This window comes from Anolis sagrei, chromosome 4, assembly GCF_037176765.1.
Source record: "Anolis sagrei isolate rAnoSag1 chromosome 4, rAnoSag1.mat, whole genome shotgun sequence".
NCBI lineage: Eukaryota > Metazoa > Chordata > Lepidosauria > Squamata > Dactyloidae > Anolis > Anolis sagrei.
The window spans coordinates 23,122,235-23,149,669 of NC_090024.1; the positions used below are offsets into that span (position 1 = coordinate 23,122,235).

At 39.2% G+C, this 27,435-nt stretch overlaps 1 protein-coding gene across 1 annotated transcript; it reads right to left on the reverse strand.

The window, feature by feature from the left end:
• MED30 (mediator complex subunit 30) lies at positions 1-27,435 on the reverse strand. Its single transcript, XM_060775812.2, has 5 exons — positions 27,241-27,435; positions 23,305-23,501; positions 20,898-21,056; positions 20,112-20,222; positions 1-297 (listed from the first exon to the last, which is right to left on the reverse strand). Exons 2-5 carry the CDS (start codon positions 23,476-23,478, stop codon positions 202-204), a joined length of 540 nt encoding a protein of 179 aa, XP_060631795.1. The 5' UTR covers positions 23,479-23,501; positions 27,241-27,435; the 3' UTR covers positions 1-201.

Genomic DNA, 27,435 nt, shown 5'->3' on the forward strand with positions numbered 1-27,435 from the left:
TTACAACAACTCTACACAGATTTTAATATAAATTTAACTGTACAAAGATTTTGTTATTTTAAAAGCATAAAGGCAACAGAGAGAGCAAAAGAGAGAGAGAGAGAGAGAGAGAGAGAAGGACTGGCTTAGAAAATACTTATTCTCTAACCACCGTAAACAAATAAAATCAGCTGCCGTAAGGAGAAAGAGAGAAAACATATTTCAGTTTCTCATTGCCAACATGGCATTTATGTCCCAAATGAGATTCCGTAATTGATCCATGATTTGCTTCAGCTGTTGATTCTTCTGCTTCAGCTTCTGCAAAAAGAAAGAGTTTATCAACACTGGCATTTTGTTCAGGAAAAGTTTGATTTTTAATAGGGGAAAAGGGAAAATACATAGTAGCACAGAGGTCTATTAATTACTCATCGTTAGAGAAGCAAATCAAGGAAAATGCCCCCAAATTAATGGCCCCATGATTGTTAACAGCAATGAATTAGGTTTATGTCACCATCTAGGGATGCTCTTTTAACAGATCTTGTGTGATTTCCCAGAAGTAGACATGTAATTTATGCTATTCTAAAACAGTAACAAACTTTTTTATTCTTGCAAAATCATCTTTTCATATCAACCAGCATATTTTAATCCAAGATCTAGACAAGATGCGCAACATGTGAGCTTGCAAATGTTATTGGAATTCAAGTCCCTCCATTCCTTGCTATACTGGCTAGTAGGCTACTGCAAAAAAGTCATATCCCCGTTTAAAGTCGTGAGAAATTTGTTAGCTTCATACTTACGATGAGATAGCTGACACATGGGTGTGGCCTGTGCCAAAAACTTTAGAATCAAAACTTACTCAAAATATTTTTGTTTGTATTTTGTAAATCTCAGAAGGTTCCCTCTCAAAGTCAGCTTCTTTTTCATGGCAAGCAAGCAAAGCCAAGCCAAAAAGGCTCCCATTCCTTTGTAAATTAATGGCCTCTCGCCATTAAAAGAGGGAAGGGAGAGAGAAAGCAGGGTTCCCTAGGAAGAAGCACAGAACTCTGGGAAATGTAGTTTGAGAAAGTGAGGAGCGCTATGCCAGTGAATTCAAAAGGCCCCACCTTAAACTACATTTCCCAGAATGCATCAGCATTAGAAAAACCCCAATCAGGATAGGGGAGAGAGAGATTTGCCCCTCCATGGCCAGCCATAGTTCTGATAAATTGGTTAATATTCTACACTATGATTTTTCTTCCTGGGTGATAAATGCCATTTCCTAATTAGTTCTACCATAGAAACATGGGGAAAGTTTATTAAATTACAAAAATGTTGTCTTTTCAGGTGGGACATTGTGCTATAGCACTATAGTTTTTCAATGAATATGCCATCATTGAGTCTCAACCAATTCAACATAGTTTGTACCACACAAACAAAGTTTCTGGAATCGAACAACTACTTTCAAAGTAAGGACTACACCATTAAACAGCAAATAACACTTTCAAACTAGGAACATATTTTCTTTACTATTAAAAATGTTGTTTATAAAAATTTTGAAAATTTCCCAAAAATCCATGAATAAGTGAAACATTCTGAAATTTGATGGGTTAACAGTGGTAAATGTGTTCTACCATTGTAGCAAGTTTTACTCCAATAGCTGTAAAAATGAGGGAGAAAGGAGCCCATGGAGCACAATTACTTTAACGAAAGTACTCTTGTTATAGTAACAAAATTTTCACTAACGAGACTTTAGAAACATTCTAGAAATGAAACACCAGCCCCCCCCCCCCCCCCATTTTGAGATAACTTTTTAAACATTTTTATGGAGTGCACATACTGACTATTGTTGATAGCAGCTGTGATACAACATCTGGAGGACCTCATATTTCTCACCATTAGGATAAAGGAACAGGCTGATTGAAAGGAGATTGAAACAAGCACTATATTGCTAGTCACAATTCCCTAGGAATCATGTTGGAAGTAGCCATGTAAAAAAAAAAAAAGACTCCTCGTTGTGAAAAAGCATCTTAAATAGATGGAGACTTCGAGGAGCAGAACATCCTTAGGGCAGAGGCAACAGGAAGTCCCAGGGACCCACTGTAATTGTGTTGCCTTGTTTCCCCAAGTAATACATGAAGAAGGCTATACCTTGGGTAAAAATGAAGTTTAAAAATAGGAAAGATTACTAGCGTTAGGTGAAGAGCTGTGCCAGCATCCAAATAGCTTTGCCAATACATCTCAAGCTTGATTTATGGCTGAAACTAACCCCCTTGAGTTAAAATGCCCAACAACGCAGAATTCTATTACGTTTTGGAAGACCCACAAATAAATCTAAGGACGTGGCACAAGTTCTGCTCAGCAATCCTTCCACTGATAGCACAAAACCTCACAGCCATCGCATATTGTTCTTGCACATGGCAACCCTCACGTGTGAGCCTAGTGTTTATTTATTACCTATGCCTAAATTATATTTACCGTAGAGCCCTAATCATACCCAAGGAGAAACAAGTCCCATTGAGATTAATAGTACTTCTGCAGAGAGGCTTCCAGCCTTAATAAGATGAGGAAATTGAGAAAAAGAAACTCAAGTAAGTGAAGTTTCAAGCAATTAAAAATGCCCCATTCTCAACCTAAGCTTACTAGCTGGTACCACAAAACAAGCTGGCATTTCACAATGAGAAAAGGCACAGGTCACATCTGTGATTGATGTTGCCATGGGTGAAAATGGTCGCCGCAATTTTGTGTTTTTCGTAACTGGGAAATTGTATCAGAGCTTTTCCGTTTTGCCAAGATCAGGAATGATTGTTTAGTTTATGGTTCCACTGTGATTGAACACGGAGCAAGAACTGAAGCCTTTGCAATTTCTCTCTTCTCACAGCGTGATGTCACTTAGGTCTTTCTGCATAAAGAGTTTAATCCTCACTCCCTCCCCCAACCCTGCTCTCCAATTCATTTTAAATTCAGCCAAAAACTAATAAACGTTCAATTTGGTTTGGCAGCATAGCACTTTGCCTCCCAGGTTAGTTAGCAAGCTCAATGTGGATTTGCTGCAGAAGATAGGAGCCATGCCAATTCAGGCACATTTTACACGATGAATGTGCTTCCTGGGGTGCAACTCTTCAGATTTTAGTGCTACACACTGCGCGGCTTTGCCTCTGAACTACCCCTATGGGATCCTCTCTGGACTGTGAAAAGAACTCTGCACCATGCTGTGACTTTTAAACTCCATGGCTTCCAGTGCTTTTTTAAATTTTGTTTTTGGAACACTTGACATAGTTTGAAGTACAGAGAAAGCACTTCTGAGCACTGCAGCATGCTCTATGGCTGCAAATGACTTGCTGGTAAGGTCACACTGGATGTATTTCATGCACATTGTATATTGTTGATTGCATTAGCCACATGCTTAGAGAAAGAGAAAGGGAGTTGCAAACCCACGGTACTGAACTGGACCCCCTTGCTCTCAGTGTATACCTCAGCTTTGTCACATATGAGGATCTGGTGCTCTGGAATGATTTTGGTCAGGGTGGAAGTGGAATTAGAGGTTACTGCTACACTAGATGGCAGTGATTTAGTCATCTGAAAAAATCCTTCCCATATTATGAAGAGTTGGGGAGGAGGCATAGATGAAATTGAGACTACATAATAAAACTGAGACTACATGCACTCTATGGGTCATGAGTACTATACAGGGGTTGATAAAGATATATAGCTACTTGAAACAAGGGGCAATGTCTTCCTGCCCTTCCACCATTCTATGTATAGAAGCTGACATCCAAGCTTTATCTTAGCTCTGGTCATGGGGCAGCTTCCTCTGGTGCACCTGAGAGCAGCAACTTAGAGGACAGACTGATATGTTCTCCTACAACTCTTCAAGTATTTACTGCCCAAAATGGTTGCTCCACTTTGTCTATTGATGCTGTTGTCCCTGCCTCATGACAAACAAACAAACAAACAAACAAACACATATCAATCCTTAATATCTGTGAGTTTTCAAATACGATACACCAGTGATGTTACTTGAAAATGCTCCTGCCCTTTGAACATCCATGGATCAATGTACTCTGCCATAAAGGGGGAAAAAATCAAAGTACCATCCTCAACAGGGATGACAGCATACAGCTGAAGTTGTGCATACTGGGATCAACAATATTGAAATCAAGTTCAGGCTAAGGCAGAGGATTGAAGTATGCTCAGGATACTCTATCTGTCTTATGTCAATTCTTGTACATGACACAAGAGATGGAAAAAAGTATACTGGAAGCCCAATCCTTGGCACTTCTAGCCTCTGAAGGGCAGGAAATAACACTGGTCCATCTGGCCTAGTAGCCATCTCAGTACAGCTACCACTGTACCAATCTACCTAAGCATAAAACTGCCCATATTAACAGACCTCTTTCTCTGAGATTCCTTGATAACCTTGCTAGACACCCTGAATGTCAGGAAAAATACATCTTCAATTTCAGAATATTTTTTGAAATCTAGGCAAATCCTTAACTGTCTGACTTGAGTAATTGAAATGTAAGCCTCAAGAACTCATTTCCTCCTTGTCCTCAAAATGAAGCAGATGTGGCTGAAGGGAAAGCTACTTCTATAGAAATGGTAACCCCTCCTTTTGAGGGTCGGGAGGAGATTGTCAGACAAGGGCAGCTAGAAGGGTAGAGGTTAGGCTCAGAGTAGCATCCCTTGGGAGTTTGGAAGTGTTTAAGGAAAGAGAGTAAAAAGCAACCTATGACCCACTTGAGACATCTCCTGCTTTTTTTGTGTGCAGTGATTTCAAAGAGGGGAACCAACTTTTGGAATGAAGTGGTAACAGCAGATTAGCAAGTATCATATGAAATGATGCCTGTGCAACAGCTACATGCAAAATCAGAAAATAACACAGCAGGGAAGTATAACAAACAAGTGAAAGGAATATCCAGGCAAACACACACATTTACAGCAGCCGAATGTTGACAGATGCGTGAAGCCCAATGAACCTCTATAATGTTCTACCTACTGAAAGTCTATAGATCTTTGAGAGTCTCCCACATCCTCCTAAATGTAAACAATTTTTGTCATTTTCTCTATCTGAAGCTACTCAGAATAAAATGGTCTCAAGAACAATGAAGAGATGAGATATATCATGATCTCTCCATTGCTGACCTTGTGGCAGACTTCCACCTGGGGTCCCCACATAACCTCTCATCCAGAGAGCAATCAGACCCAGACTTGCTCAGATGGCTACATCATGTACCAGTTTGTTCAACCTGACAAGCTATACACACACACACCAATTCCCAGGCTCTTTTCTGTTCATCCTGTTGAATCCTTTCTCGGTTTATCATCGCTGACCTTTCATGTTGCACGCTACCATTTTGTGTGCAGTTTGTCACTCACTATCACCCACTGTGCTGCTGATGCAGTTAACTCTCTCCTCATGTAACAGTGATAATATTTGGTAAATACAACTTGTTAGATATTTTTACTGGGCTTTAAATCTCTGATTCCTATTGCCAGTGGTGCATTTAAGTACTGACTCTCAATCTTACCAGAATGCTGACAGCTTATATTTGCTGTTCTAGAATGGCTCTTGTACACTCACTTTCCGCAACATATCATTTTTTCCTCATATTGTAAACTATAGCTGTGTAAACCCAGTAAAAAGGAAGATGCAGCAAGGAGTATCTGGATGTAGAAAGAGGTGGGTATTGTGTGGTTCAAAGAAAATACATGTGGCTTTTGGGACCTCAGTCCTCCCAAACCAGATTCCTCCTGGGATATTTTTCAGACAAAAATGACTGCAGGAAGCACAATTTTACATTACAACACTGGCTGGAAAAATGGCTAAAATCATCTTCAAAACTAAATGAAAAAGATTAAAACACCATTCAATTTCCTGAAAATAGTGGTGATATAGCCTGCACACTGTTGGGAAAAGTAAAAAAATGGCTGATGGAGAATATATTTTACTTGAATTCTTACAGAGTCCAATGGACAAAACAGTAAGACTTCAACTAGTGGAAAAATTGCTTAGAATTGTCAAATTTAGTTAAATTTCAACTATTGATACCTAGAAAAAAAAACTACCACAGCTAACTTGCAGGGAGATATCAATTCTCCTAATGTCATCAAATTTTGCAGTAGGAATAATGAGCTAGGCTAGGGGAAATAAAATTCAAGTTATCTGCGTAATTTCCATTTCAGAAAAGGCCCTAAAAAGTAGAACTTTCAAAAAGATTTTCTTTGTTATTTCTCCCAGAATGTGCTAGGGAGGTACCTTGTGGAAATACTAAGGAACGCCAGTCGATAGTAAAATGTTCGAAGATATGAATGACTCAATGAGGCAATCTAGAAAATGCTTATATCACAAAGCCACAGTGAGGGAGCAGGTGCTGCTTATAGAACACATGTTTAGGATGGCAACTGAGAAAAGGTATATGGTTATAAATGAACACATTGATTTGTATGTATGAGCCTTTTTTCTGGCAGTGGACAAGTGACACCTTTTCTATTTTGTTTCTTTCACAGCCTTTAAAACAATGATGACCTTTGTCCGTGTATGCAGACTGATGTAGCTAATCATTTTGTTACAGTTGTTATAAAGCCAGGCTTGTGCACATGAGAGTATCTGTACAGCCAAATACTACAAGCACCATTACCTGTATTGATTATGTGGAGTGATACAGAGATGTCACTGGTGATATGCAATGAGCAGCATGTGAACAAATGAAACACTTTGTGATCTTCCTCTAAACTCATCGAAAGAACCACTGGGAGACAATGCCCAACCAGAGACAGCACTTTTTAAAACAGTGGTTCTCAACCTGTGGGTCCTCGGGTGTTTTGGCCTACAACTCCCAGAAATCCCAGCCAGTTTATCAGCTGTTAGGATTTCTGGTAGTTGAAGGCCAAAACATCTGGGGACCCACAGGCTGAGAACCACTGGCTTATGTGTATCCACAGAGGCCTAGGCATCTCCAGGTAGAAAAAGCATGGTGTAGTGAAACCTACCTTTAAGGCGACCAGGCTGAAGCCTGAATGTCAGTGGCTGTCATCTTGAAAGACAGGCAGAAGCAGGAGGAGGAGTCAAGCCGACTCCTGATTGGTTAGAGCAAATAGGGGAGGAGTCGGTTGAGAGAGGGAAAGAGGCTGTCAGCTTTTGACAGGGGGGGGGAAGTGTCTTGACATCAGACACAGAAGGATGGGATTTTTAGAGAGGAAGCTAGAATAGGAGTCTGACAGGGAAAGAAAGCTTTAAAAGTGAGCCTTAAGGATAGGGAATAAGTCGCAGACAAGGGCTAGGGTTACTGTATTGAGAGGATCAGTAACAGAAAGACTTGTCTTCTTATACTTAGGGAAAGTATAAGAGAGCTTATTGCCCTGTGTGTGAGACAGATAGGAGTCTGTTCTCTAAGTGATACTGTTTCTAAGAATAGAACAGTGTGTTTAAGGAAACTCACAGTTTTAAAAGCTTTGTTGTCAGTGGAACTACTTGTTTAAATACCTAAGTCTCTACAACTGAATCAAAGTTCTGTACCATTCTATGAGTTGATATCTGTTTAAGTTCAATAAACCTTTTCTAGTTCACTTTTAACTAGTGTATGCCTCAGTCTGTCAATCTCCTCAGAACTAAGTCAAGTCAATAATAGAAACCTTTTTAAAAGTCCAGTCAATCAGTAAAGGAGTTACAGAAGAACCAAGGGCAAACACACCTTACCTACAACACATTCACACCTTTGGTTCCTCAGACCAATAAAACTGAGGTGGTGGCAGCCATACCTACCAATAACATCGGTCATTTATAATACCTTATCATCCCTTGCTTTGGTGGCAGAGGTGGGATTGAAAAGTCTTTCCCCCTGCCAAAGTCAGAAAGGTCAACGTCTAATTTTGTTATATATGGCAATACTGCATCCAATGATCTCATGATTTGGATGCTTTAAAGAATAGTGTAGGTAAAAGGTAAGGTTTTTCCCTGACATTAAGCCCAGTCATGTCCAGCTCTGGGGTTGGTGCTCATCTCCATGTCTAAGCCGAAGAGCCAATGTGTAAACACCTACAAGTTCATGTGGCCAGCACGACTGCATGGAGCACCGTTACCTTCCCGCCAAAGTGGTACCTATTGATCTGCTCACATTTGCATGTTTTTGAACTGCTAGGTTGGCAGAAGTTGGGACTAACAGTGGGAGCTCACGCCGCTCCCCGGATTCGAACCTGCGACCTTTCAGTAAGCAAGTTCAGCAGCTCAGCGGTTTAACCCACTGCGCCACCGGGGGCTCCATAAAGAGTATCATTTGAGTTCATCAGTGGCAATCAAATAATGGTCCAAATACACAGTCTCCATGTTGTCTTGTTCTATATAGCAGCAAATCAGCAGCTTTAAACTTCACCTATAGTATGACATTTGCAGAACTAATGGATTTGATCTCCTCATTGAAGACTAAACTACTCTGACTTATAACAGATTGATCATAAAAATATATTGTTGCTGGGAAAATTCATTTGCAGCCTAACCAACTACTCTCACTGAAACTGAAGCCAAGTCAATGGAAACCGGGAGATATGAAAGGCAGATTGTTTCATTTGTGCTAATAAATCCACACTGAAGTGCTTTAATCTGCGAGCATTGGCTCCACTGCAAAAGGTTTCAAAAGCTCCAGTTCACTTAGAATGAATACATGTGATTCAGAATCAGAGCAAAGACAAATCAGGTGGGACCAACTTACGTCTATATTTGAAGGAAAAAATAAAACTGAATTTCATTTAAATTAAAATATAAGGAACCCACCAAGACAATCGAGACCTTCCAAAGCGACTCCAAAGGAAGAATCTCAGTTTTTTTCTTCTCCTTAATATCAAGGAGAATAAACCGGAAGTCATCTCCCCCCTCTCACACTGGGTCCCATCATAGCCTAACTTCCTCAGTTTCCCCAATCCCCTTTCACTCCCTATCTTCTCCTTCTCATTGGATCTATCCAAATTTCCACTTTACTAGTCATTGGATTGTTCTCCCTCTATAATTGTTATATCTTAAAATTGCACAATAAAAATATTTTTTTTAAAAAGCTCCAGTTTGCTTAGGAAGAATTTTTCCACTGGCCCTATCATTATATTCACTGCATCCAGGTAGGAAAGAAGAACAGTGCACAAGGCACAGCGATGTGATCCTGAGAACTGTACCTGAAGTCAGTCGCTTCTATTACTATAAATAGGTTGCCATTCAGAGGTAAAACAAGTAAAAGCTAGCAACATTCTAGCCAATTCTGATGTTCACAGAAATAGTAATCACAAACCACAGGGCCTTGTATATTCTTGCAAAACTTTGCCCATGGAGCAACACCAATAGTTATTCTGAGATTTCACGTAATAGCCAAGGAAGACAGGCAGCATTAAAGTAGTACCAAGATACCCTAAATGCTTGTACAGAACAGTGGAATATATGTCAATTAAATGATACAGACGTAAACTGACATTTCAGGATAATCGTTCCATACGACTAATTAAAGGGAAGAAGCATTGAGAATATAGCTCCCTGCCAAATTCTTTAATTTAAAGAAGTAAGCTCTTTTGGCAAACGAAAGTGACAGATTTTAAATTACTCAGATGATGATGGGAATATCTCAGTGAGCAACCAGATTTATTTTCAGATTGTAAAGGAGTGAGAAATAGGGGGAAAAGAGATTTACTTGCAACTGCTTCGACTTACAAACCCAGCCTGCTCCCTGAAGAAACAAAACTGAAATATTTCTTCCCCCATTCTGATGGTGAATAAGTTGAAAGAAAATGATAGCACTTTTAAATGTGATGTGACCAGTCTTAGGTCTGCTTATGTGTGTCTAAAAATTAATATTCAATTTTTTAAAAAGGGTCTTGGAGCATGCATATGCTAAGTTATGGTGCTTGGAAAATAAGCTACCACTAGAGTTGAGACAATACAATTCAAATGATGGAGAGATGTCAGCTTATACAGCATTATGCACATTCTGTATATCTATATAAATAAAAATGTAATGTTCGTTTGTGGTATTCACAGAACTCAAAAACCACAGGACGAATTGACACCAAATTTGGACACAAGACAGCTAATAACCCAAAGTATGTCCTTCACTCTAAAAATAGATTTTGTCATTTGGGAGTTGTAGTTGCTGGGATTTATAGTTCACCTACAATTAAAGAACATTCTGAACCCCACCAACGATGGAATTGGGCCAAACTTGGCACACAGTTCTCCCATGACCAACAGAAAATACTGGAAGGGTTTGGTGGGCAGTGTCCTTTGGTTTTGGAGTTGTAGTTCACCTACATCCAGAAATCACTGTGGACTCAAACAATGATGGATCTGGACCAAACTCTACACAAATACTCAATATGCCCAAACGTGAACACTTGTTTGGGGAAAATAGAATCCTGACATTTGGGAGTTGTAGTTGCTGGGATTTATAGTTCACTTACAATCACAGAGTATTCTGAACCCCACCAACAATAGAATTGGGCCAAGCCTCCCACACAGAACCCCCATGTGGGCCACACAACACGTGACAGGGGACGGCTAGTAATATAGTAAAAAGCAACTTTGACTTCCAGTGAAGTCAGTCCAGCGTGCACTTGGACTCTGTTTCTTTACTGATTAGAAAGTGTGAACTAAAAATTGACTGAGAAGTACATTTTGCTATATGGGAGCTATTTCACTAGAAAATCATGTGCTTATTTCAGAAAATGGCTAACACTAATGGGGATAATGGATCATGACCTGTTAGGTTAACAACCCATAAGGGTATAGAACATGAACTGTTAGGATCACATTCTAATTGGGGTAGCAGAGTTTATTTAGTAATGATGATTGCTGGGCATGTAGAGATTTTGTTTCAGATTGATGCTTTCAGTCAGCAATGATGCAAGCAGACTTATTTTAAAGATAACAAATTTTGTTTACTGTTAACTTCATGTCTTTAAAGATGCAGACACATTTCTTGTCAAGGGTTAAAAACTTCAGTAACATTTCAGAGTTTGTATCTTGAACTGATAATCTCTAACAGTTTCTTCATAAACTATGTTGCTTTATACAGCTCTCTTTAGTAAGAGTTTACTTTCAAATTAAACACAAGCCTCAACAGTTTCCAACTTCCTAACATGAGCTGCTGCTCTCTGATAGACTTCTATATGCAAGCTCATTCAAGGCTAAAACACATTTCTTTAACAGTCATTCTTCAACAAACATTCCCTAACTGTCATCCTGTTTAAAACTGAATATTTGAAAATATCACTCAGTCAGTCACGTGACCTGCAGCCCCTCCCACTGCTTTAGGTATATAGAGATAAGGACACTGCAAATCAAATAAGACATATACTTCAGGTTATAAAACAACACATTACAAAACAGATAAATATCATATAGAGGGAGCTTAAGAAGATTCGGAAACTTCAACTAGTCCAGCAGGCGGCAGCCAGATAACTCACCGGAGCGTCATGCAGGGAGCATACCACCCCTCTGCTATGTCAGCTTCACTGGCTGCCGATCCAATTCCGAGCACAATTCAAAGTGCTGGTTTTGACCTACAAAGCCCTATAAGGTTCCAGCCCAGCGTATCTGTCCAAATGTATCTCCTTCTACGTCCCGCCTCGGAGTTTAAGATCTTCTGATGTGAGGTTGATGGGTACGAGGAGCAGGGGCTTCTCAGTGGTGGCCCCTCACCTGTGGAGTTCGCTCCCCAGGGAAATTAGGTCATCATCATCCCTCCTCTCATTTAGAAGGAAATTAAAAACATGGATCTGGGACCAGGCCTTTGGGTAATCTGGCAGATAGACAAAGAACTCGTGATGACAACTGATGGACTTGACTGTGTGGAACTGAATTTATGAACTCTGAGTTGGCAAACGCTGTGCATTAGATTAGTTTTATAGATTTTGATGATGTGATGTTTTCGATGTGTGATGTATAATGGACTGTTTTAATTGTTTTAATTACTGTTTACATATGTTTAATTTTACCTTGTTGTGTGCCGGCATCGAATTGTGCCTTTTGTAAGCCGCCCTGAGTCCCCCCTCAGGGGTTGAGAAGGGCCGGGTAGAAGTACTCGAAATAAATAATATAATAATAATTGCTCCCTCCAACAATCTGTATTGATGACTTTGTTTTTTGTTTTGTTTTTGTGGGGGGGGGGGGTGGAATGATGAAAGATAAAGTGAAAAGTTCTCATGTGAAACATCAGAGCAATGGCGCTTTGTGTTGATTTTCTATCAACACTGTAGTGTAAGTTCAAGTTTATTTATTAATTATCTATGTTTATTTAATTTATATACCGCTTTTTCAAACCCTGGGGGGACTCAAAGCTGTTCACAACAAAGTAAATGGCAAAATTCAATGCTTCACAAAATATAAAATACAACACGTAACTAAAATAGCATATAACAATAGATTAAAACCAGTAAACTATAGTTCAAATTTCTTGACGTTCCAACAGAGCTGAAGAGGCTTAAAGTCAGAGACTGCAAAGTGTGCAGTGTATTGGAAGAATACCCAGGTACTTCTGATGCACAGCTATATCTGAATATTTGCTAGATGAGAGCAGCAATGCTAAATTCTAAACTGTGGGAATGGTTAAACAGCTTCTTCTGTAGAAGCTGATAAATATTTATCCACAGCTATTTTTTGAAAAAAATCCACCTACTCTTCAACAGTTATTTTGGAAACCTGGAGAATATAATGAAGCATTTAAAAGTATATAAAGTAAGAAGTTAGTATCAAAGCTTCAAAGCGAAAACTTCAATCCAATGATAACAGGCTAAAACATCTTAAGTAACATCATAAAGATTTATGAAATTCCTTGTGCAAGATCACACCAAGAAGGATGGTAAACAAATTAGCATTCAAATAAAACAGCAAGGACAAAAATATGTCACAAAGCTATCAGGACAACCCAGGAAGAATACTGAAGTATGTTAATAGTTTAAAAACCGCATATGGAGTATGCATAAATTCATACTATATTAAATGTTGCTGTGTGCCTTCATTTTTGACTTAAAGCATATCATGGGTTTTTTTCTTCACAAGGTTTGTTCAGTGAGCTTTTTGCCTTTGCCATTCTCCAAGTCTGAGAGCATGACTTGCCGTAAGGCATCCAATGTGTTTCCATCCAGAGTGGAGATTTGAACTCTGTTCTCCAGAATCCTAGTCCAATGTTCAAACCACTGGACCATGCTGGCTCTCTATATTAAATTCTACTGTGTAGTTCAGGCATGGGCAAACTTGGACCCTCCAGGTGTTTTGGATTCAACTCCCACAATTCCTAACAGCCTACCAGCTGTTAGGAATTATGGGAGTTGAATCAAAACACCTGGAGGGTCCAAGTTTGTCTATACCTGGTGTAGATAATGGTAAACCATTGTGTTTGAGATAAGCGATAGTGTCTCCTCCCTCCTCTTAAATTCACAGAATATTATTTTTCTTGCATATAGACATTTGCCTCTGTGGAAACACAAGGTTTTTATACCATCTTTCTCCTCACTAATTGGCAATGACAGAAGCTGAAATGTCAACCTGTGTGGTTTTCTTAGTTCTTCCAAGATACTTTTAATTATTTAAGCTGATGACAAACTAAAAGAAATAGTGTGATTCCTTAAAGACTAACAGATTTACTGTGACAAAAGATGTCAGAAACAGAGCACCTGCTGGATGAATTACTTTTGTCAGTGGACATAGTTCACATACACAATATGCACAAAGGAAGCTATGGGCCTAAAAGGTCAAGAAATGAAAGATTTGTTGTTGTGTACCTTGAAGTCATTTATAATTTATGGTATCTCTAAGGAGAACCTATTATGTGATTTTCTTGGCAAAATTTGCCTTCGAATTGATTCTGACCTATAGCAACCTTAAGACAAACTACCATGGGAGTGAGGGGTGGTTTGGCAACAGTTTTTTCAGAGCAGGTTTGATTTTACATTCCTTGAAGGCTGAGAGTATGTGACTTGCCCCAGGTCACCCAGTGGGTTTTCATGGCTGAGCTGGGATTCAGAGTCATAGTCTCTGAACACAGTCAAACCATTACACTATTGGAAATTCTATAACTGTTTGGAAATAACTGCACCATAACCTTATTGAAAAGATAAAAATGATGTCATGTCTGTTTGTAAATCTCCATGAAGATGTGGAGACCACCTTTTGAAAACCACTAGTCAAGAATAGGCATGACCTTGTTAGAAATTAACTCCTTAAACAAATGATATTCATAAGCATTTATGTCATGGCATACAGATAACTCAGCTGTTAAACTGAAGAACCGTGTCTTTACCAAAGACATAGCACTACAAAAACATATTTGGTTAGCAGAGGATGGTTGTTTCTTTGAAGATGAAATTTGCAGTTGCCCAAAAGATATACACTCCCTTGAAACCTCTTAGGGAAAACTCAGAGATAAAAAAGTCTTCTTTTAAAAATGACGTATCTTGTTTACTCTCAAACATTTTGTATTAACTCACCATACAGGCACATTTCTTAATGAAGTTCAGTTAGGTAAGATGTAGGTTTCTCTGTGTTGAGTACACATATCATTCTTAATCAATTGTCCATAGTCTTTAGATATAGCTGTACTCATGAAGTCCATAAGTCATACTTCTCTATTAAAGTCTCTAAACAGCAATACTTCTCTATTAAAGTCTCTAAAAGAAGACCAAACACATACATGCATCCACCTCCAATGAGGTCTGATGTAAACTCTGAATACAAAATGGAGTCCTGAGTCTGACGATGCTCAGTACAATCACATGTCTATAAACCCTCCCACACCAAAGAGGTAAGTCAAACTGGCAAATCGACATACATATAGAATATAGGTTAGCAAATATATGCATTAATAAATAAATAGTGAAAGGTTTGGGAGGTTGCTATTTCCAACATACACCACACTGGCTTTCTTCAGGCAGAGCTAAACTGAGCTTTGTACATAAATGTCTTGATGAATGGTCCTAAGTGAATGTTCAGTTTTCTCACATGAAATCTTTCTCCTCACACTTCAGTTACTTGTGAAAATATAATGAAGTGGCCTGAGAATTGGACTACAACTCTGGAGATTAGGGTTCAAGTCCCCAGGTTTGGCCACAGAAAACCACTGACTCTGCCTCAGAAGGCTTTAGGGTTGCTATAAGTCAGAAGAAACTTGAGGGCACCTGTGATGAAGCATTGATTTTTAACTGTAAGTTAAGTGTAGTTATGTATATGTGTCTCTACAGTTAAATATGATTGTGTGTGTGTGTGTGTGTGTGTGTGTGTGTGTGTATGATTAGATGGATGAATATTATTATATGTATGTGTTCAGGAGGTAAAAGACAGTTCTGGATGTACATAAAGGGTTAACCATTTAGAAATGCAGAACTAGGGGGTTGGGACCAAGCTCAGCACTCTGAGTTAGGTTGCCATGGAGAAAGAGGTGGAGTCAACTGCACTTACCAGAGGCAGACATTTTGAGGCTTCAGTCCTTTGGTCATCGAGCTAAAGGGAAGGTGGTTCAAACGTGTGGTGAACCAAACTATGGGAAGGCTTTTAGCCTGAGTGATTTAATTAAGTCAAGGGGACTTATTTGGGTTTGTAGTTTAGCTGTGTGCTAATAGGAGAAGAAATCCCACTGGGAATCTTTACTTCAGAAGGAAGCTGAAGGGAGACAAGGGCATTAGCTGACCTTAGTTAATCTGTCAAATAAGGAAACATATTTAGAAGTGTAACAACTAAAGAACTAGTTGGTGAAGTAAAAGACATCCTAAAGTTATATTAAGATTTGTTGAAACTGTAACTCGTGAAGCTTTATACCTCAGGAGAAGAGAACTCTGAAACCATTAAGACCCTTCCATACTCCAAAGAAACTTGTTCTTATTTTACTAACCTCGCTACACACCAAAAGAAGCACTACATAGTGGTAGCAGTGAATCTATTTGAAAATAGGGGAATCTATTAATAAACTAAACAAGAAACCCTTATTAATTGGTGGCAGCATAGCCTAGTACCTCACAGATAGTGGCAGCATACTAGATTGAATAGAATATCAGACAATGAAGAGGAAGTCTTTACAGCACCCAATCATAAACTGAAACTTTTGCACCTCTTTATAGCAGATTGGCTAAACTTTCAATATTAGTGTTTGTGTACAAATGCATTCATTGCTGCAAGCAAATTCAGAACAGTTTGAGAATCTCATGAGTCATAGCAGAATAGATACAGTAATCTTTAAAGGAGTCACTATATTTCTTTCTCTTTTGTCATTGAAAGACACACGCTATTTGGGATAAACTTTTGGGATAAAATAATGCAAACAGAAAACAAACTAATATCTAAAATATATAAGAAATTGGTAGAAGAGGAAGGCAACAAAAAAGAAGGAAAAAACTACATGGAAAAATGGAAGGAAAATATAGGAAGAGAAATAAAGAAAGAAGAATGGGAAGAAGTCTGGAACAGAAAACTAAAATATTCAAAAGCAACTGAACTAAAAGAAAATTGGGTAAAGATGGCACATAGATGGTACATCACACCGCATAGATTGGGCAAATTTAGCAAAAACGCAAATACAAAATGTTGGAAATGCGGAGAGAAAGAAGGGACGTACTACCACCTATGGTGGACCTGCCCAAAAGCAATAGCATATTGGAAGAAAGTTCATACAACATTACAAAGAATATTAGAGATAAACATTCCACAAAAACCAGAAATTTTTCTACTCGGCATACACAATATAAAAATGGAAAAAAATAAAGATAAAATTCTATTCCTGTTGACAACAGCAGCTAGAATAACATATGCAAGATATTGGAAAAAGAAAGACCCTCCAGAAGAAGAAGAATGGCTAACAAAAATACTAGACATAAGAAATATGGATAAACTGACGTATCTATTATCGAAAAAGAAGGGCATACCGATAGCCGAAACAGATTGGAAACAAGTAACAACATATCTGATAAAAGAAAAGAATATGAAAATAGTTATCTAAAGACATAAGACAGAGGAGAGAAAATTAGGGGAGAGCAAGACACAAGGGAAAAAGGAAAAGAAGAAGGAAAAGGATTAGAAACCTCCAATGATACCAGGAAGTCAACGCAACGACCACAAACCATCTCCCCTCACTATCCCCCACTACTCATTCCAAATTTTCTTTTCTCACAACACCTGCACCACAGGAAACCAGTACCTTACAGGACGACGAGATTCAAGACAACAAAACATCCCCCACCACACCTTTATTTCTATCCCTACCCCCTCTTTCCCTCCCTCCCCCCCTTCTTTATTGACACTCCCCACAACGAGAAACTTTTACAGACTTAAAAGTTTCCAGCACTCTCTATCTGTATACTTGTATATTTTAAGAAAAGCAATAAAGATTATTTTATAAAAAAAGAAAGACACACGCTATTTGCCAAGGTAGATGAAGATGATAAACTTGTTGCTTTCCATAGACCTTGTGTAAAAGAAGTACACCTAATGAACTGATTCCACAGTCCTTTTGTTCCACCTTTCCTCAACTTACTCATTATTCTCTAATGACAATCCTTTCTGGTTTGGCCTTATTTCTGCAATTACCTTTGCAAACTGAAAGATAAATCACACAGGCAAGTGGCTCAAATATACTGCACTTTTCAAGGAACTCCAAAATAAATGCTAATTTGACAGCCATATGGACTTGGACGTGAATTGGCAAGTGTGCATTTATAGCAAGGCTCGAAATATGAAGCCAGCTTTTAACATAAAGAACACATTTCCTCCCCAGAAATAGCAACAGTTTTTCACACAGTTGCCTTTGCTGCAGCTGGAGCTTGCCTTTGCAAGAGATACTTATAGGGTTGGTTTTATTATCATTCTGCAGACTTTCAATGGTTTAGACAACGTACCCTTCCTTCCAATGGCTAACAAAACACATACCATTGAGATCTCTTAAGACTACCAGCTGGAAAAAAAATGCTGGCCTGTGGTTTGGACTTTATCAGTCATGCTATGCGGAACTCAAGCAATTCAAAGACTTCATGTCTCCCCAGCATTTAGGTGGGACTTTATCAAAGACTAGACAGCACTTCAAATTGTTGTGTCTAAATTTTCCATTTTGCATGGTTATATTTTTGATGGTTTAGCCACCAGTTTTTGTGAATTCCCAAGTTTTCTGGCCTAGCAACCTACTTCAAGTGCAGCATGAAATGAAGGCATACACCAAAAATCACTAGTTAATGGCAAGCACTATAAAGCATTTGGAATGGTTAAGGATAAACTCAAGGATAAGTTATTCCAATGATAAAAGACTCTTTGATCCAACACAGGCTTCCGTCAGTAGAACAGAAGACTCAACATGTCATCATCTGTTCTAATCCAAATAATTTCTGGATCCTGTGCAGCAAATGGAGCCAGTGTTGTATCTACTTCCAAGGAAGGGATGCTGCAGAAAACTGTCACTCTGCCATTTTTGCTGATGAAAAGATTTGTTTACTGGCTCAAACTTTTTTCATTGGAAGGAAATCATTTGAATTAGAATATTCATTATTTTTAAGAAAAACACATCCGGCTACTAAATGGAAATAGTATATATAGATGAATGAGAATCTCTCTCAAATACATAGAATGGTTTAGGGCAGTGAGAACAGCCAGAGCTGCTGGTGACACTGACACCTGGTCACATATGAGGCAATAATTCATTTAAACACTTTCTATATTCTGATCAAGATGCCAAAGAAATACATGCATTTCTCTAATAAAGAAAGAAATCAGAGTGGAATAGTGAAATAAGGACAGAAAAGGCTCTCTTAAGTCAGTGTTTGGAAGGTTGCAGCCTTCCAAGCTTTTCTGGGGATCTAATGTGGCCTCCTAGTCTTCCACAGGGACCCTTGCCACACTGCTGAATAAAATCTCACATTATCTGCTTTGAACTGGAATATTTGGCAGTCCAGATTCAGATAACCTAGTTCAAAGCAGATATTTTGGATTTTTCTACCTTAATATTCTGGATTATATGACTATAGAACGGCCCTGAGAGCTACTACGCTGTAGTGGTTTGAACAATGAATTACTACTTTGGAGATTAGATTTGGAATCCCTGCTCAACTATGGAAACACACTTGGAGAATTTAAGCAAGTCATATACCATTTCAGTCTCAGAAGAAAGTAAAGACAAACTGTCTCTGAACACATCTTGGTAAGACGACCTTGTGATAACTTCACCTAACACAAGGTTTCCATAAGTCAGTGATGACTTGAAGGGACCCAACAAGAGGCCTTGCCCACTTCTTCTTGATGAAGTGAGGGCAATTTCACTATAGCTGTTGCTCCAACTATTTTAGGACAAGGGGTAGCTTTTTGCAAAACCGGAAGTGAGTTCTATTCACTTCCAGTTTTGGAAAAAGGGTCATTCTAATTCTAAAATAGCTCATGGGAACAAAGCATAGTAATGAACCCTCCCACCCTCCAAGGAAGGTGCCTGATTTTAAAATAAAATGACTGTGCCAGGAGCACGAGAAGGCATAATCTCCCATGTCACAGCTTCTGAAACTTTTCCACTCACTGCCCCTTTGGGCACAATCGTTTTTTTACATGACCTTGGGTATATAGTTATATCAGTGGTTCTCAACCTTTTGTCCTCCTGGTGTTTTAGCCTTCAGCTCCTACAATTCCTAACAGCTGGTAAGATAGCTGGGATTTTTGGGAGTCAAAGTTCAAAACAACTGGAGGACCAAAGGTTGGGAATCACTGAGTTATATAAAATAGATATACAAATCAAACATTTACTGACAACAAACCAGTATTTGCAAGGCTTGCTAAACAGGCAGACTTTCCTATTCATGAAACACAGCTGAAGCATCTTCAGCAGAGGCCACTGCAAACATTGCACAACAGATTCTTATAAATCTTTAAAACAGCCACTAGGTGATATTCAGATAGCTATTGCTGTTGCCATTTTTTTCAGGAACCCAACTTTGAGGAAAGGGAACAGTTTGGTGTCATGACCCACAGTTTGAGAAATAGTGATCTAGGGGTACATAAAGCCCTGAGACTACTGGAAGTTGCCTCCTTCCACCACGCTAGATTGTTTATTAATAGTAAGTCAAATATATATGTTAAAATACATAAGCAATCTAGTGAATACAGGAAACCAGTAAATGAAGCTTCCTAAACCACTTCTCCTGTTCTCAGATCTTGTCTACATGTTTACCTTGTTCACTTCCATGATTTCCCTTCTCTCTTCACTGGCAAAGAGGAGCTGGCTGGCTGCTCCCCGATCATCATGTTTGAAGCCATCCTCTTCAACATAAGGAATAAGTTGCTATAAATGGGAACAAAGTGCATGCAATAAAACATATTGTGAGACTCTTGTAGATTTGGGAGTGAAAATATATACCTAAAGCACTTAAGCCAAAAGAAATAAAGAATTTTATAGGAATAATAGCTTTTGAATTCCATTTCTATTTACATTTATCTTTTTTAGGAAAGTTAAGGTGGCTACCCTTTTACAAATACATATGTATTCCTTGAAATGTTCTCTACCATTGTCAAGGGGCATAAACTGGAAATATGGAGTTATAAAATGCAGCAATTCGTATAGGCCACAAGAGGAAATGGTTCACAGCAGGTTTTTAAAATTTCCAGAACACAAAGTACAATCTATACTTGGGCTGGTCAAAAACTAGCTCTGGATCTCTGTGTGTTCTTGTTTAGTTGACTGAAACCTTGCTAATAATTTCAAAAGTTAGTAACTTTATGACCTTCCCACCTTAATTATATTTCTGAAACAAAAAATAAGTAACCAGAAACAAAGTTTTAAGAAGCAGATTTTTGGAATTGAGCTCCATTCACTATTGGTACCCGTATTTCTATGTGTTAGGAATTAAAAACTTCAGTTGGTATATTTTGGCATCTACTACACAATAAAGCAGGTTCTGTAAATCTGAAGTCTGCCCACTCCACATGTAAGCATTACTGCCTATCCATCTCCACCTACCTCTATTGGAATAGGGTCAAGCCCTGCACAGTTTTCATTGCATTTGTCATACACTAATCTCAGTTTCCTAAAAAGAATGGAGAGTTGGCGTAGATGTTCTTGGAGCTTTCCTAGTCTGTCTTGATAGGTTCCTGTATGATAGGTGACACCATTTGGAAGCTGAAGTGTTCAAATGAAACAAAAAAGAAAATACATAGTCATATCATATCCATTTTCAAAACAGACATAGAGAAAAAAATTAAATATTACTTTGCTGACAGGCATGACAGTTTCTGACAACCACTCCCTGAATTACGCTATTAATAGCTTGTTCTGTTTTTTCCAGTATTATTTATTCGAATTTCATCTTCCCTGATCTCAGTAACAAGCAATCATTATGCCACTTACTATCTTAACCAGCCTCCAAGGAAACAAGAGAATTAATAGAAAAGATCAAGAACTGTTTAAAACTATGATTCAAGCTGGACAAGCAATAACTGCACGGGGTGGAAAGATTTTAAAAAGTGGATGTTGGAGAACTGGAACAATTACATATATGAACAAGTACGATTCCAAATTATGACAAGTGTAACAAAGGAAGATTATGCAAGAGGAGAAAATAGAGAGAATAAAAAACAAATGGACAACATATATAGAATGGGTAAAAACTGATACAAATATCAATACAAATATTACAAGTAAGAGAAGTGTGCACATGACTACAGATAACAATATAGTGGAAAATGTGGTCGAGGAGTTGGGTGATGGGGGATAACACAGGAGTTTTATTTTATTTGTCTCTATGTTTTATTATTGTCAGCTGAGAAATGTCAATAAGATAAAGGATATGTAAAAGTTTAAGATACAAACAAAACAAATGAAGAACATCTAGGAATGCTGGATACAAAATATTACACCAAATGAAAAGAAGCGTAAACACTACTAATAGGATTTACAAATGTCTATACAATAGGTTTATGAATATCCGCACCTAACTAAAATAAGTGTAAAACAGGCTGAATGTCCATCTATTAAGTTTCAGTCTCCTACATTGGCAGGAATTAACTAGATGACATGTTTTATTGTACTGATACATTTCAACTGTTTATATGTTTTAACTGCTTTATAATTTAATATGATATGTTTATTGTTATGTGCACGATGTGGCATTGAATTTTTGCCGTAGTTTGTAAGCTACTCTGAATCCTCTTTGGGGTGAGAAGGGTGAGGTATAAATATAGAAAATAAATAAATAAATAAACAAACAAACAAAGAATGTGATGAAAATGTATTAAGAAGCAATGATAATAAAATAAAAATTAAAAAAGAAAACAAACCTACCCCCCTCCCCCCAATTGTTATTCTTTCAATAATACTTGCCTGGGTGGGGGGGGGGGGGGGGGTAGGTTGAGAGAGTAAATGATTACTTGTTATTGACAATAATAATAATACAGTTTATTTATATTCCGCTTGATCTCCCCAAAGGGACTCAGAGGAGATTACAATACACATATAAGGCAAACTTTCATTGCCTTTTTATACACACAGTGAAGAACGACATACAACACAGACAAAGGTAAAGGTCTTCTCTTTTTTCCATCAAACTTGGTACACACACCCTTCATTGCCCAAGAACCGCTTTCTTTGGGCCGAGAGCAGAGGGAAATAAAAGGAACAAAGTGGACTGACTGTTGCTAGGTGAAGTGGCCCTCTGTGAAGTCACTAGGAAAAAAATAGAAGTAAGCAGCTTGGCTGATGCTAGGACATGAGGTGAAGGGGAAGAAGGAAAGTAAAGGAAGAAAGAAAAAATAATGGAAAGAAAGGGAGGGAGAAGGAAGAAAAGGAGGTAGGGGAAAGAAAAGAGGAAAAGGCATGAGGCGAGGTTAGAAAAGAAAGAAGGAAGGAAGGAAGGAAGATGGGCAGAGAAAGGAAGGGAAGAAAGAAGGGAAGGCGTAAGGAAGGGAAGAAAGTAAAACAAGTGAAGAAAGAAAAAGGGGAAAAGGGAGGAGATCTATGAGGAAAAACAAGAGAAGAAGGAGGGAAGGAAAAGAGGGGGAAAGAAGGTATAGGAGGGAAACAGAGCAAGGAAAGAAAGTACCACAAAAGGTCCCTGTCCAAAAAGAGTTGCTAAAGTGTTCCCATGAAGACATTGTGAGGTAGGTCTTCGCAGAGCTGCAAAAGGGAGAATGCAGATGAAAAGTGGCCCCTCTGACATCTGATCAACACTGGATATATACACTAATTTATACGCAGAAGGCCTGATTACAGAAAGCAGTTTTGACATGTTTCCAGGACCCTTTCAAGTGGTATGAATTTCCATTCATGGACAGCTCAAGGTTGGACAGATATAATAATTTCAATTCAGGACCATCTTTTGGAACTGTATTTGAAGGAGGAGGACCCTGGTTGCTGATAGCATCATACTCACCTGCATGTTTCTCAGCAGCTGGAATATTTCCATTGTGCGAAATACAATGTCCTGCACCGTTTCCTGGCCAATGCGACACAGAGAAGCTGTGTTCACCTCCCGTGCAGCTTGAGCTTGAGGTCCTGAAAATGGGCCAGGAGGCATTCCGGCTCCAGCTAGAGGTGGTGTAGACATCGTGCTGTCTTTGTAAAAGCAGACTATGGAGAGAAAGGAAAAGGAGTCCCTAAATGATTCGATCCTAGCTTACCTGTGAACATATCTCTCTCTATGAACCATCTAGGAGATTAAGTTCATCAGAGGAGGCCCTGCTCTCAATCTCACCCCCCTTGCAGGTGCAACTGGTGGAGATGAGAAACAGGGCCTTCTCAGTGGTAGCCCCTCAACTATGGAACTCCCTCCCTTGTGAAATTAGAGCTTCCCTCTCCTTCCTGACCTTCAGGAAGAAAGTGAAGGCATGGTTGTGGGACCAAGCGTTTGGACAATGATTCCCCAGTGCAATAATGATCTCTTGGTGCAATAATGAATAATGAAAGTGACAACCGGAACGGCTCCTGGAATATGCTTGTGGATTGTGTGATAATAAGTAATTGTTTTTAAGCCTGATATATTGTTTTATTCTATATACGTATTTATCCACAGCATCAAACTGTGCTTTTCTTGTGACCTGCCGTGAGTCCTCTCTAGGGTGAGAATGGCAGGATATAAATGCAGTAGATAAATAAATAAAAATAAGCATATCACATCTATCCTAAAGTCACTCCACTTGCTGCCAATTAGTTTCCAGGTGAAGTACAAGAAGTTGGTTTTGACCTTTAAAGTCCTACAAGATTTGGGTCCAGGTTATGTACCGGGTCGCCTTCTCCCGCACACTGAGGACCTCTGGTGGGAGTCTATTCCAACCAGCCAGAACCTGACTAGCAACTACCATTCAGAGGATAGAATCATAGAGTTGGAAGAGACCTCATGGCCATCCAGTCCAACCCCCTGCCAAGAAGCAGGAAAATTGCATTCAAAGCACCCCTGACAGATGGCCATCCAGCCTCTATTTAAAAGCCTCCAAAGAAGGAGCCTCCACCATACTCCAGGGCAGAGAGTTCCACTGATGAACAGCTCTCACAGTCAGGAAGTTCTTCCTAATGTTCAGATGGAATCTCTTTTCTTGTAATTTGAAACCATTGTTCTGCGTTCTAGTTTCCAGGGAAGCAGAAAATAAGCTTGCTCCCTCCTCCCTATGACTTCCTCTCACATACTTATACATGGCTGTCATGTCTCCTCTCAGCCTTCTCTTCTTCAGGCTAAACATGCCCAGCTCTTTATGCCGCTCCTCATAGGGCTTGTTCTCCAGAGCCTTAATCATTTCAGTCGCCCTCTTCTGGGCACATTCCAGCTTGTCAACATCTCCTTTCAATTGTGGTGCCCAGAATTGGATACAGTATTCCAGATGTGGTCTAACCAAGGCAGAATAGAGGGGTAGCCTGACTTTCCTGGATCTAGGCACTATACTCCTACTATACTCATTGGCCACCACAAGGCTGTGAACGGACCTTCCAGCAGCTAAATTTATTTATTGTATCAGAAGCAAACTGAGGGTACAGTTGTAATGTATTTAAAAAACACAAAGTTAAAAAAATTGGCATTCTATTAAATGTATTTTGACTAGTAGTATCTGGCTACTTGGAGCGCCTCTGGTGTTGCTATAAGAAGGTTCTGCATTGTGCATGTGGCAGGGCTCAGGTTGCATTGTAATATGTGACCTGTGGTTTGCTCTTCTCGACACTCGCATGTCGTGGACTCCACTTTGTGGTCTCATTTCTTAAGGTTGGCTCTGCATCTCATGTTGTCAGAGCAAAGTCTGTTTAGCGCCTTCCAAGTCGCCCAGTATTCTATGTGCCCAGTGGGGAGTCTCTTTTGGTATCAGCCATAGGTTGAGGTTCTGGGTTTTAGCCTGCCCCTTTTGGACTCTCGCTTGCTGAAGTGTTCAAGCTAAATAAGCTGTCATAATTTAAAAAACAAGTGAAGACCTATATCTTCCGGCAGGCCTACCCAGACAGTCTTTAAACACACACACACACACACACACACATCTATATAAATAAAAATGTAATGTTCGTTTGTGGGATTAACATAACTCAAAAACCACTGGAGGAATTGACTCCAAATTTGGCCACAGGACACCTCCTAACCCAAGGAGTGACCATCACTCAAAAAAAAAAAAGATTTTGTCATTTGGGAGTTGTAGTTGCTGGGATTTATAGTGCACCTACAATCAAAGAGCATTCCGAACTCCACCAATGATGGAATTGAACCAAACTTGGCACACAGGACTCCCATGATCAACAGAAAACACTAGAAGGGTGCATTGGGTATTGACCTAGAGTTTTGGAGTTGTAGTTCACCTACATCCAGAGAGCATTGTGGACTCAAACATTGATGAATCTTGGCACGAATACTCCATATGCCCAAATATGAACACAGATGGAGTTTGGGGAAAATAGACCTTGACATTTGGAAGTTGTATTTGATGGGATTTATAGTTCACCTACAATCAAAGAGCATTCTAAACCCCACGAACGATAGAATTGGGCCAAACTTTCCACACAGGACCCCCATCACCAACAAAAAAATACTGTGCTTTCTGAAGGTCTTTGGCAACTCCTCTTACACCCTTTTATGACCTCCGCAGGGGTCCCGATCCCCAGGTTGAGAAATGCTGCCTTAAGGCCATCCAGTTCAACTCCCTTCACCAGGGCAAGAAAACATTACCAAAGCCCTCCTGACAAAGAGCCATCCAGCCATAGGTATAGATAGATATGATTCACACACACATACACACAAATATATACATATATGACAGATATAGTATTGTAGATTTGAAAGGGACCCCTAAAGAAGGACAATTTTATGTTGCATGTTCCAGAGTAGGCAAACCAGACAATCTCTACATCAACATTGACAAAGAAACAAGAAGAAATACTGTTTACCCACAAGCATCAAGAAATTACATATATTAGAAACCAACACTTTCTCATTACTTTATTTTCCAGATAGCCAAACTGGGCCACAGCAATGTGTGGCAGGGGATGGCTAGTGTGTGTGTTTGTGTGTTATATATAATGCATGTCCTTTGTTTAATCTGTTTTTTGTGAGTATTGTCGAAGGCTTTCATGGCCGGAATCACTGGGTTGTTGTAGGTTTTTTTGGGCTGTATGGCCATGGTCTAGAGGCATTCTCTCCTGACGTTTCTCCTGCATCTATGGCAAGCATCCTCAGAGGTAGTGAGGTCTGTTGGAAGTAGGGAAAAGGGTTTATATATCTGTGGAATTACCAGGGTGAGGCAAAGGACTCTTGTCTGCTGGGGCTAGGTGTGAATGTTTCAACTGACCACCTTGATTAGCATATAATGGCCTGACAGTGCCTAGAGCAAACGTTTGTTGAGAGGTGATTAGATGTCCTTGTTTGTTTCCTCTCTGTTGTGCTGTTGTAATTTTAGAGTTTTTTAATACTGGTAGCCAGATTTTGTTCATTTTCATGGTTTCCTCCTTTCTGTTGAAATTGTCCACATGCTTGTGTATTTCAATGGCTTCTCTGTGTAGTCTGGTTTTTCGGATTTAGTATGTATTTCATAGAGATTCATTTTGGTATGTAACTTTTATGGAGGTATGTTTTAGTGTGTGTGTTTGTAGTGTATCTGTATTATTATTATTATTATGCAAACACACACATATATATGTATATATCAAAGTAAATATATGTTACAGCAAAGTACACATATTGTAAAAATGTGAACGCAACTTGTTAGGGAGGAAAGTGCACTTGATGAAGCAAATGTGATGCCATTCTTTGGATTCAGAACACCCTAAAAGGCTATCCCTCAATTCTGCAAGCATATGAGACAGATACATTCCCACGAGACGGAGAATACACGTGTCCACAAACCTGGGTTCGAGTGCTGACCCCTGTTGTCCCTCAGGACCAAACAGCCTGGGCCTTCTCCTCTTCCTCACTTCGCTAGGCCCGGCCTGCTTCCTGCTGTCCTGGCAACGAGGGTTTTTAAGGGTCCTTCCTTTGTAACAAAACAACACCAAACCTATCGTCGCCACAAATCCAAATGCAAAGTGCCCGCCCTACCGG